Source organism: Zingiber officinale, chromosome 3A, assembly GCF_018446385.1.
Source record: "Zingiber officinale cultivar Zhangliang chromosome 3A, Zo_v1.1, whole genome shotgun sequence".
NCBI lineage: Eukaryota > Viridiplantae > Streptophyta > Magnoliopsida > Zingiberales > Zingiberaceae > Zingiber > Zingiber officinale.
Genome location: NC_055990.1, coordinates 145,555,971 through 145,568,790, shown reverse-complemented (window position 1 = coordinate 145,568,790; position 12,820 = coordinate 145,555,971). Strand labels below are relative to the sequence as shown.

At 34.0% G+C, this 12,820-nt stretch overlaps 1 protein-coding gene across 1 annotated transcript; it reads left to right on the top strand.

Annotated features, from left to right (window-relative positions):
- The first annotated feature begins 76 nt into the window (after window positions 1-76).
- Window positions 77-3,553, top strand: LOC122052652 (bet1-like SNARE 1-1). Its single transcript, XM_042614290.1, has 6 exons — window positions 77-216; window positions 611-680; window positions 1,259-1,406; window positions 2,907-2,963; window positions 3,040-3,099; window positions 3,174-3,553. The coding sequence occupies exons 2-6, from the start codon at window positions 667-669 to the stop codon at window positions 3,261-3,263; spliced, it is 369 nt and encodes a 122-aa protein (XP_042470224.1). The 5' UTR covers window positions 77-216; window positions 611-666; the 3' UTR covers window positions 3,264-3,553.
- The last annotated feature ends 9,267 nt before the right edge of the window (window positions 3,554-12,820 follow it).

The following is a 12,820-nucleotide window of genomic DNA, read 5'->3' as shown; positions in this document are numbered from 1 at the left end:
GAAGTTTTTTACTTTGCCCCCTATAATTTGTAATATAATAACACTTGAAGCTTTGCAATTATTGAAACACTATGAACGGTAAGATCACCACCGACAATTATCGTACGGCCATAATAAAAAGGGAGGAAATTATATCTTCCCCTTCGTCTCTCTCGCAATCGATCTCGCTCGAAATCCTTGAAAGAATCGTGACACGAAGATTGCCGACGCGATCGAGTAAGATCCGTTCCTTTCTATCAATTTAGGTTATATTCACCCAATTCGAACGCTTTTGAATTTGAATCGACCTAGGGTTTTTGATTGGGCGAATTGTTGTGAGATCCGAAGATGTTTCTCGTTTCTCCTGCATTTTATCAGTTAAATGGCGTCAATTTTCGTATGTTTCTGTGCGCTGCTCTTTTTTGTTTTTTTGGCAATATTGTATTCTTTCAAAATGTTCGATTTGATTCCGTCCTCTATTTTTCTTGTGCTAATCTTTCTTTCGGGTTCTGCATTCGCTGATTCTGTGGTGAGATTTGTAAAATTTGTTGTGTGATTGGATATTTGGATCGATTTTCATTCTGTTTTGGAACCCTTACTGAATACATACGCTTTCTGAAATACTGTGCAGAGGAGAATTCTGAGGGAAGACTGTGGAAAAAAAGATCGTCGTAATCTAGCGTAGCCATGAACTCCAGAAGGTTAGTCATGACCTGTCTCTGTGCCTGCTTATGATCAACACGAGAAATTAGCTTTTGTTTCATTCCTCTGATTTGTTCTTTTAGTCGCTCAAGTGTGTTTTAGTGTTGCATGAGCACACGATCCTTTTTTCTGGGAAGAGAAGAAACAAATAGAAAAAAAACGATAGCAAACCATGTTTGTGCCAAATATTTGGGGTCAGTTTCATGGATTTTACCCCTTGATTGAACTGTATGCAGGGTTTATTTCATGTACCAGCTACAGCTTCAAAATTATGAGGATAAGTCCTGGAAATTTTAACATTTGTGTTGCTTTTGTTTGATTTGAATTGCTTCTGCAGTTCTCAATATGTTTTGAGGTTCCTTGTTACATAATTCCTTTGATTGCATTATTGCATATTCATGCCATCTGTTGTGTTGCAAACCTACTAATCATTATATTTCTAGGACATAAGCTATGTTTGTTCAAGTACTAGTTACTATTTTTGTATTATAAAATTTTTCTTGAACCTTAAAAGTATCTGATGTCTTTTATATTATGTTCATCATATTTGATTATTCTGACACTCAGCCAATTATAGGGACTATCGAGGTACTAGAGCTGCGCTTTTTGATGGAATTGAAGAAGGTGGCATCCGAGCTTCACAATTTTCTTCTCATGAAATTTCTGAGCATGATAATGATGTGGCTATTGAAGGTCTACAAGATAGAGTCAGCATATTGAAGAGGGTAAGTACAAGATAGTAATTCAAGTGTAATAAGCAGACAAATGATGCAAAAGAAAATTTGAGGCTGATCTTTTTGGTTATCAAATAGTTGCTAAGTTGGTTACTCTTTTCAAGGTGCGTCTAGTGAACTATTAGAACAACAAGTGAGACTACTGAATGATAGGTAACTGATGGTAAGTGGTAGATACGAATCATACAGACAGAAGCAAGAGAAGTTTCTCGAGCAATATATTAACTGAGTTTTCATGATCCTTTAGGACTGCTTAAATTGAAGAATCGATAAATGATGGTTTGAGAAGGTGTAACAGCCTTGTTTATCTTATATCTCTGCAACATCGAAAAAATCTTTCTTCCAACTGAGAAATTTCTCTGGCTATGAATTGACCTAGTTTCTGAGTTTATTTAGGACTGCTGAAAATTGAGCTGATATGATAGATACCTACATTTTGAAATGGGCATCAGAATAGCTTTGGAAAGTTGTCAAACATGAAGCTTTTAGTATAAATTTTCAAAATTATGTCATTAGGCATGATAATATACACTTAGGTGTAGGATCAGCTGATCAGGGTTGGAAACATGGATGATTGGCAGGAATGCCAAGCCTCTCTACTACCAAGGTGGCATTGGGCTTCAAAAGCTTTTAATGTGGTACTCTTTCAACGACCATACAGATCAGAATTCAACTTTCTTAACTTCTAACCTTACACTAACACGAAAACTGGTCCATGCACAATTAGAGTTGTAAACAAGCCGAGTTGAGCTGAGCTTTGGGGTGTTCAAGCTTGTTTGATAAGGTAACCGAGCCGAGCCAAGTTTAAAATGAACCAAGCTTTTGAAATGATTGTTCAAGCTTGGTTTAGTTTATTTTTTATGAGCTTGAGTTTGTTTGAAGCTTGGCTTGAGTTTGGTTCGTTTAAATGTTATCGAATTTTCAATTCAAGCTTGGCTTGAGCTTGGTTCGAGCTTGGTTCGTTTAGATGTTATCGAACTCTCAATTCAAGCTTGTTTGATTGTTTGAAACTTTTAATTGTTTGATTGGTTATTGAGCTTGATAATTTAAACTTATTTATTTAGTTTATTTTATTATTTATTTAACATATTGAAAAGAGTTTTATTAATGAATATGGTTCGTGAATATTATTCATGAACGTTGTTCACGAATGTTAATGAGTTGAACACATATGTATTCAAGCTTGTTTGTTTAGTTTAACGAGTTGTTCAAGTTTGTTTGTTTAGTTTAACGAGTTGTTCAAGTTTGTTTGTTTAGTTAATCTTGTGTATATTGAACGAACATCAAGTTTGTTTACAAATGCTTGGTTCATTTACAGTCCTATGCACAATTTAAGTGGATGACACATAAATCTTTCTCTACTATTTGACCCATTAGATGACTGGACCATAAGACAAAGTTAGCCATACCTTGTCTCAATTTGATTCTTGTGCCTAGATTCATGTTGACGCTTAGCAACTGCTTATGATATCATTCGATGCTCTTTTACAGTTGACAGGTGATATACATGAAGAGGTTGAGAATCACAACAGAGTCCTGGATCACATGGTATATAATCATTCGTGTAATTTCCCTCCCTCCCTCAATTCATTTTTATCACCGCTAATGTATGTCAATATTTCAGGGCAGTGACATGGATTCGTCAAGGGGAATTCTTTCTGGAACAGTGGATCGCTTCAAGCTGGTAAGGAAGCACAAAAATTTATTATCTTCAGTGACTTCAGTATCCAAAATTCCAAGCTCCTTTTTGTGTGTTAGGTTTTTGAGACTAAATCAAGCCGTCGAACGGCGACCCTCATCGCCTCTTTTGTGGCTCTCTTCTTGCTCATCTATTTCCTGACCAAATAAGTAGCTGCCCGAATCCTTGTCTGGAGTATGAAAGCACATCTTCGTCTGCCTGGACACTCGCAATGTCATATATAGTTTTGTGCAATATCATCTACAAACATGTCAAAATGCAAGATTTAGTTGCTGTTCATGGAGTGTGCTTATTGTTTACTGTGGCTAAGATGGTGCACTGTGTATGCTCCTATGGTGTCACATAATAGCTAAAACTGCTTTAAATGGTGTGCTTAAGATTTGCATTCTTGTATACCTACTTGGGGTCCTTGCACGTAGAATATATGCATGTTCCTTTATCGGATGGAACTAAAGCATCACCAAGTAATTTTGTTACGAGGCTTTGAATGTCACTATGGTTGTGTTAATCGATTGACTGAGTTCATTGTGTTGTGCACTTGGGTGACCACTGGGTAAGCACTACTTGTCGAGCTCGATCATGTTCCAATATGCATCCAAACTCTCACAACCCTATAACTAATCACCTTGGGTTTGAATATATATATAAAAGATATTTAACTTTTTGAATTAACTAATTAATCTTGAAGATGATCAATTTGTTTTAGGGAAGTAATCAGGGGCAATTTGTAAATGTATATGTAGCATGCATGGCATGCAATATATAGGTGGTTCCAATGGACCTAGTGAGGTCAAATGTTTATCTAGTTGTTCCGATGGGTCTGCCTTGATGAGCCTTACGTCCAAAGGAACCGACATGATAAACAAGACTAGCAAAAACTTTAGTCTCGACTTGGGCGAGTTAGGTCATTTTATGGTGAAATATTGAAACATAATAACGGAAGGGGCCAGGGGGCATCCAATTTTATATCCTCACTCATCCCATCCTCACTCACCCATTTTTTTTATATCGATCATAAAATTAACCATGAAAATAAAAAAAAATTAATCATTTGCTATGGAAAAATATATATATATATATATATATATCCTCTCTAGTTGTTGAACCTGTAAACACTACAATACATCTTTGATTTTTATTGCACATGTACAAATTTGCAAAATTTACACCAAACCGAATAACATTTACATCAACGTTATAATAGTCAACGTCATAATACAAATATTTATCCAAAATATTCATAAAGAGTTATGTTCTAAAACACAGCCAAATGTCAAGCAATTATAATCACATCACACATTTTAGAAAGTTTAATACCGTCGTACAATTTCAAAAATCCAAAATAATTAAACAGTTGTAACTTGGGAATCAAAAAGTAAGTTTTTTTACATGTCGTTTATTGCATTAGCTGATGGGGTGAACATACTTGTTATATATATTAGAAGTAAGTAATTTGATCATCTCTTACATTTTGATCAACCCCACTTAAACACATTAACAAATTTAGTACTAAGTCTTGGTCTCTTTGTAGAAAATCATTGTCAAACATTAAGATATAAACTTGAGCATCTACTTACACTTGCTTTGCAACAACAAAAATTAACAGCCGAAGTTTTAAAAAATCTTGACTACTTAAAAAGCTCAAAAATTGTAAAACCAGTAACAAAACTAGTTACTCGTCAACTTTTATTACAATCAAAAGACTACAACAAAACATAATTAAATGAACAATTAGATAAAATTACTCATTTATTAGAAGAACTAAAATATAAATGAACAAATTGAAATATGAAAATACATATTATGATGATGTTGTAGATTATACAAGACAATTTTTCACCACTAAAGAAGACGGTTATTGTCAGATTACTCTGCCCGATAAAGGAGATCAAATTCAGATACAACAAAATAATACCATTTTAGCCCTTCTTACTTCTATTTATTATCGTTTAACTTTGATTGAATCAAAACTACTTCAAATAGACAATCAACTTGCTGGTAACTTTGGAGCTAGCGAGGTAAAAGAAGCATTTGTAAAATTAATAGAGATCTTAGTAACCTATCCTTAGGAAAACCTCTTCCTAAAACACCACCAGTCACTTCTGAATTTTTAACATACAAAGTCAATGAGTCTGACAAAAACTGAGCCTTTCTCCGGATCATCTAGAGCTATTAGATCCATAGAAGCAAATACTTCTTCTTCTTGGTTAGATACCCTAACTAGAAGAAATAGAACTTCTACTTTAGGCCCTCTTCGTCTAGAGGAAGTTATAGATATGGACAAAGATATGACAATTTTCTTAAATGAATAATTAAATGCTTTAAATCTAAAAAAAGTTTACAGTCAAGGAATCTTAAATTTCTCCACCTCTGTCTATAGACATCATAGACAAGAAGCTCTTCATCTTCCAGATGGAGGAGAAGTAAAACTAGGTCTTATGACTAAGGAGGCCGCTAAAAGTTTGTATCTAAGAAAACATAATAATATACATCTTGGATTAATTGTATTTGGCCTCAGAGACTTAACTCGAGCTAAATTAGGAGGAAAAGTTTTAGTAGTATTACATGATACTCACTTTTTTGGCACTGAAAAAGCCATCATAGGACTTATTGAGGTAGATATGAATGTTAATTTAGGCATTACGTACTGATGCCCTAATTTTAATATGACTATACATGATTTTGAAAACATATACAAATTCACATCCAAGCCAAAAGGGTATGGCCACTTCCAAGGAGATAACCTTCAATTAGATATTATCTTTTTAGGAAAAATAATGAATCATATGCATAATCATTTTAAAATTTCTGTTACAGACATGATTGAAGCCTTAACAACAAAAGACATACACTTTTTAAAACCAAGAGAATACACTTCAGATACCTTATCAGGATTATAATGGAATATTAATTTACAAAACTATGATTCCACTCTAAAACCCACTACTTCACTTGTGTATAAAGATAGAAATAACCAACTTTCGGTTAGATTCTCTGGATATCAACCAACTTCAACAGTACCTGAAATAGAAACAGAAGAAGACTTAGTACCTCATGTAAATCTCATGAATCAAGCGATCACTTACCAAACATAGTTAAAAAGGCAACAACAAGTACTTAAACTATTAGGTAATAAATATTTACAACTTCCAACAAAACAGAGAATGGTTGGAACTAATTTGATGAATTCCGCAGAACCATCTGCAACCTTTAAGCCATATGAGGTAAGACTACAAAAAAGTACTATGAAAACTATGGACTATGGTCAAGGACATCCACCTAGAACCAGGATAGTATCATATACAAACAATAACCCTTTAGTCAGAACAACCGGAAAATATAGACCACCAGAAATGACTTTCTTTGGAAAAGATGTTGTACTACTTAACATTACAGAATGCGACCCACAATTATATGACACATATTTAGAACAATGGATAGTCTCTGTAAAAAGAGATTATCAAGCGAAGTATGAAATGAATATTGAAATAGGCGAAGCCATGATTAGAGTAGGAGAAAATTATTTAGGAGATATAACCAGAGTGGCTTGGGAAGACTTTAAAACTCATTTGCCTGACGAAGTTAAATCTCGTAGTCATATCATCTTATGTAGAAGAAAATATTATTATTAATTTGAGAGGTAATAAAGTATTGATACATACACCTATGGTAGATAATTTGGATAAGTGATGTTCTATCTTTGATGTTTAACAACCTCGTAACAATAGATAATTGAGAATGACAAGAACTAAAATCTTTTCATACTTCTCTTTCATTATATTAGTCTTTAACATATCATATAATTTCTTGACGGCATGTGTTAAAATCTCACCTATGTTCGAATGATCAAATGTACTTGTCATGTCGTGAATCATTGATTACATTTTATTATCTTTAGGTGGTTCCTCTTGAGCAATAGGGGTGGACGATGAACTAGCATAATGCTCAATTGGCTCATGCAAATAAGACTGTGTGATGGTACCAATTGTAATTATTTGAAACAAAATTATATTTACTTATATGTACTTTCACAATATCTTCATTATAGAGGATAAGGGAGGCCGCCGCCTGATGCATCCACAGTTGGCTGCCTTGCAGTACTGCCGGGGCCTATCTTTGTCGAGGGCGAGGGCGAGGGGAAGGGGAGGTTACCACAGAAGAGGAGGATCTAGGTTATTGCAGGAGATACAAGATCGGAATATACGTCAATGCTAGAAAAACACAATACTGCAGTAAAAACACACAAGGCAGTGGAAGTGAAAGGTAATGACAAAAAATTAAAAATCAATCACAAATAATGATATTTTTAAAATCGATCCCGATAATTTTTTTTTTCAAAAGCAACAACAAATATCTTTAATTCGTTAGTAAAATTTTAATGGATATTTATTTAACAACTAAATTTTATTTTGTTTGTTAATTCGATTTGTAATGTGAAAAATTAACGTCCCAAATTATTGAATGTTATTTTGCTATCGATTTTAAAAATCCGTTGCTAATCCAATTTTATTTTAATCGTTCAATCATAAAAAAAATAATGATCGAATTTACTAATCAGTCTACTCAGTAATTTCCAGTCGATTTTAAAATTCAAACATAAAACAACGATCAATATTTAAAATCAAATCGCTAATAATTAAAATAAAAAATAATTAAAATGGAAAAAAATAATGATGAAATGTTTTTGCTATAAGAACCCAATTAGCGACCAAATTATAATTCCGCCGAATATTATTATGGCCGTAAATTAGTAATGGAATTATAATTCCATCTGCAATGTCGACCGTTATTAATAAAAATTATATTTAATCTATTTAAATTTGTGCCGAAATTTTAATTCTGTCGCTAAAGTAGTGATAAAATTTTTTTCACTAATTTAGTAAATTTAGGGTTTCTTGGTTCGATATTTTCCCTATCTCACTAATCTCTGTCCTCTCTCTACAATCGCCGACGTCACCCATTAGACACACAATTTATAAGTACCTCGGGTTGATTTTGATGTGGTTAATCAAGTAAAGTTAGGTCATGTTGTATTTAATATCTTGTATCTAACTATGCAAGAACTTAAGAGCACAAGAAGTCGAGCAGAAGACGCAACGAACAAGAAGGATGACACGGGAAATGAGTCGAAGAGCTCAGTGCATCCGAGGGATGAAAAGCTGTGAAAAAGTACACAGGTGGACGAAAATGATGTGCGCGACATATCCGAGGGACAATAAGCCGAGGAGGAAGTCTGCACGAGGAGAATGTCAAAGTTTAGCTAGGGTGAACTCAATTCCGGATGGCGGGAGCATCATCCAAGTAAGGAAGAGTTGATTGGGTGAGTTGCCTTGTGGAAAGCGCCGCCAACAAGGTTGGAGGTGCCCTCGCGCCTTGTTGTGGAAGGCGCCTCCAACCTTGTTAGAGGCGTCCTCGTGCCTCCATTGGAGGCACCCTGGAGCCTCCAATGGAGGTACCTTGAGTTGCCAGTTACCGTTGGATGACTGTTGGAGTTCGGATAAAACTCTATCCTCATTGGAGGTGCCCTGGACCCTCTTGGAGGCGCCTCCAATCAATGGTAATATATTTCAGAATACTATAAAAAGTCCCATGGAGTTAGGAATCTAACAACAACTTCTGTATTCAAATGTTAGTATTATTCTGAGCTTTTAAAGTGTATAAAAAAACTCTCTGCCTTCAACAAAGAAGAATTTTATTGAGCTTTCATCTGCTTTGGATTAACAACCACATAAATTGTAACCAAGTAATTTCTGCTTTCTTACTTATTCTTTTTAAAGTTGTTATTCTTTTAATATTAACTATTTATGCTTAATTAATTATCTATCCTCGCCAAGTTCCTAGCAAGAGATTTTGGCTAACTCTGATCGCAGACTATTCACCCTCTCCCCCTCTAGCTGGCCTACCGGGTCTAACAAGTGGTATCAAAGCTCAATCGGCTCAGGACTAACTACCAACTGAAGCAACGAAACAATGACCGAACCAAGTATCTACTCGTCAAAGTTCAAGGGGGAGTTCATTACATGGAAAAAGAAAATGAAGGTATTTTTAAAAATAAATTTTAATTTATTATTAATAACTAAATACGATTTGTAGCACCTAAAGATCAGTACGGAGCTGAAAAAGAAGAATACTTATGGACCAAAAAGGAATAAGTCGACTTCGTAATGAACAGACGAGCTGAATTCCACCTGCTGAGCATACTTCCACCCCAGGAAGTCAATCGGGTCGGAGCCTATAATCCATCCAAAGAACTCTGGAAAAAAAAATACCTAGAGTTGCACGAAGGAACCTCGGAGGCGAAACTAGTGAAACGAGACCTATTCCAGAATCAACTGACGAACCTATGGAAGGAAAAGAAAGAAACGGTATCTCATCTATACATAAGAATCAAGGAGCTGATCATCGATCTGACAAACCTCGATGAAATGGTAACAAATCGGGACTCTCTCCGATACGCGCTAAACTCCTTTCCGAGAATACCGGAGTGAACATTGATTGTCGACTCCTACTACATCTTAAAGGACTTAGAGGTAAGTATACTAGAAAATCTTTTTTCTACATTCGAATTACATTAATCTCATTGTTCAGACTCAAGAAAAGAAAAGAAAAGGAGTCAACTCAGAATCTAACACTACAAGCCTAAAATAATGGACCGGATTCAGACTTATTAGTGAATAAAGATGAGCAAACATACGTGATAAGAAAGTTAAATAAATTTTTTTAAGACTAATAAATTTAATAAGACATAGGCTAAGAAGTTTCTCTTTGAAAGAAGAAAAGTGTGATGTTACAATTGTCAAGAAGAAGGGCATATAAAGGATAATTGCCCGAAGATGAAGAAAAGGGAAAAGGGGTCAAGACAGACAAAGCACCAGAATTATCTTAAGGTGATGTGAGACGAATCATCATCATCTGAATATGTAATCGAGGTCCACACTAGAATCGTGCTTACAACCAACTACCAAGATAAAAGCATCGATAAAGGGGGAACTACTTTAGAGGAAAGCAGCAAGAAAGGGGAAGCATCCAACTTCAAATCTGACATGATAAGTGAGGTATGTTTTCTACCTCCTTATCAATTATGCGAAGGTATTAAGTTAATGCCTAAATCCTTATGTAAGCTTAAAACTAAAAATATCAAATAAAAAAAAAAGGAGAATTTAGAATTAAGAGTCACCTTAGTAAAATCATGCCCATTGGAAGATTTTGATAAAACAAAGGTTGAAAATGAAAATTTGAAGACTCAAATAGAAAAAAGAAAAAGGATCATACATGTTCAAATGTTTCATATGTTTCAAACAATATAGAACTAAACTTATATTTTAGATATCACAAGAATCAAATTATAAAAGTGACTCAAAAAATTATTCCAAAAATTTATCTTGTTAATCCAGTAGGTAGAAACTTATATTGGGTGCCCAAATCATGTTTAGCTTAATTTGATTAATTTTTATGCATGCTAAAATATTAATCTGGTTATTGTTTAGGAAACTTAATTATTTTATATACCTATGGTTCATGGTTTTTATTCAATTTTTTTTTTTGTGATAATGAAATTCATTTTATGTTAGATTAAATTTTTAAAAAAGTTTCTGGTAATTATCTAATTTTTTATAAATTTTTAAATAACATATATAATTTAAATTTTACATTTTTTTTCAGAAATCAATTTTGAAAATTTTGATTTTTTTCCCCGAGATTACCGTTATATTTTAAATGTTGAGAAAAATCAACAATATTTTTTCAATTTTAAATCTATTTTTAAAATATTTAAATTTAAAAATTATTAGTTCTAGTTAAAATATTTATTTTGATCAAAATAAAAATATATTTTTCATGAAAATTTTTTCTCTAATCTAAAATTTTCTATTCCACCATAATAAAAAATTTAAGTATTTTTAGAAACTTAAAACTAATTTTCAAATTATTTTTGGCATAAATTGATATTTTAATTTCCAAAATTTGAATATTTGAGAAATAAAACTCTGAAAATTATTCTAACCTGTTTATTCATTCAACCTTAGAATATTTTTTTTTCAAAATTTTTCACTAATTATCCCTAATTTTTTTACGTAATCAAAGGGGAGGATAAATTAAGGGAAAGGTAATTGTATAATTTTTATAAAATTATGATTTCACTTATTTCAAATTTGTTACTTATAATAAATTATTTTTTTTAAATTTTTTTTCTTAATTTAACTTGGATTGATGCACATCAAAAAGGGAGATTGTAAGTACCGGGTTGCTTTTGATATGGTCAACCAGGTCAAATTAGGTCTTGTTGTGTTTGATGTCTTGTATCTAAGTGTGCAGAAACTTAGAAATACAAGAAGTCAAGCAGAACACACAGTGAACAAGAAAGATGGTACGAGAAATGAGTCAACGGGCTCGGTGTATTCGAGAGACGAGAAATTACGGAAGAATACACTGATGGATGAGAAGGATGCGCATGACATATCCGAAGGACAAGAAGCTAGGGAGGAAGTCTGCTCAAGAAAGTCAAAGTTGGATTTAGATGAGCTCAATTCCGGAAGGTCAGAGTATCACCCAAGCAAGCGAGGAAGAGTTAACTGGGAGTGTTGTCTTGTGGAAGACGCCTCTAATAAAGTTGGAAGCACCCTCGAGCCTTGTTGTGGAAGGCGCCTCCAATAAGGTTGGAGGCACCCTCGCACCTTGTTGTGGAAGGCGCCTCCTCATGCCTCCATTAGAGGCACCTTAAGTTGTTGGTTACCGTTGGATGATCGTTGAAGTTCGGATAAAACTCTGCCCTTATTGGAGGTGCCCTAGACCCTCTTGGATAGGGCTATGCAAAAAAAATCGGCAAACTGAAAATTGAACCGGAACCAGTAGCTTACCGATTCAGGTTTACCGGTTTTAAACGGTTCCGGTTAACCGATTTTAACTGGTTTACCGGTTGGTTCCCAGTTTTGGATTTTTTTTACCGGTCTAACCGGTAAACCGATAAAACTGGAATACTCGTGAGGATTACTTGATGAGCCATGAACTAAACTATGTGCAATATTGTCCATAGCCTCAACCTTAGTCATCAGACACACTACTATGTGTCAACATGGATGCGAATCAACATTACGTTGGTTACTCAGTATGAGATAACAGCAGTAATCATTGTTTTCAACATTAATCACACAATTGATATTATCTAGTTATATGATTTCAACTATACAGTGATAATAATAATTTAAATTTGCATGTGTAAAACTAAACATCAGCAATATCTCTAAATGCGTATGAAGCCGCATTTAGTTAATGTCTCCAGTTCACAGCAGCAGGCAACGAGGAGAACAAGTCAAATTATGATTTTCAAAAAGGTAGACAAACTAGTCTAAGTTTTCCTTTTGCTAGTGGAAATAAGAACAACAATTTCATATGATTTGTAGGGGAAAAGAAACGACACGATCTAACTTTTGATTCATGCATCAAAGATTTGACTCAGTGTAGCAAGTATAAACGGAAATGAGGATTTATTTATTGCTAAGTTTGATTTCATATTATAGGAAATGTAGCCTTTTTCTCGCCACTATAAAAGAGATTGGACTAATTTGAAGAGAATCTTTGCCCACTTCAACAATGTATGCCAATGATGATGGCTGAAGCATAAAAAAAAGGTTAAAAATATATAATACGATTGAAGAAAGCATCAGGAGTTTCAGAGGGAGGAGACTGGTGTAAATAAAGTGGTGTTTGA

What these genes read in the sequence shown, in the direction of transcription:
- LOC122052652 (XM_042614290.1), top strand. An exon ending in GAGTCAGCATATTGAAGAGG is followed by an intron (nt 1,407 to 2,906) that starts GTAAGTACAAGA and finishes GCTCTTTTACAG; the next exon opens with TTGACAGGTGATATACATGA. An exon ending in CAGTGGATCGCTTCAAGCTG is followed by an intron (nt 3,100 to 3,173) that starts GTAAGGAAGCAC and finishes TTTGTGTGTTAG; the next exon opens with GTTTTTGAGACTAAATCAAG.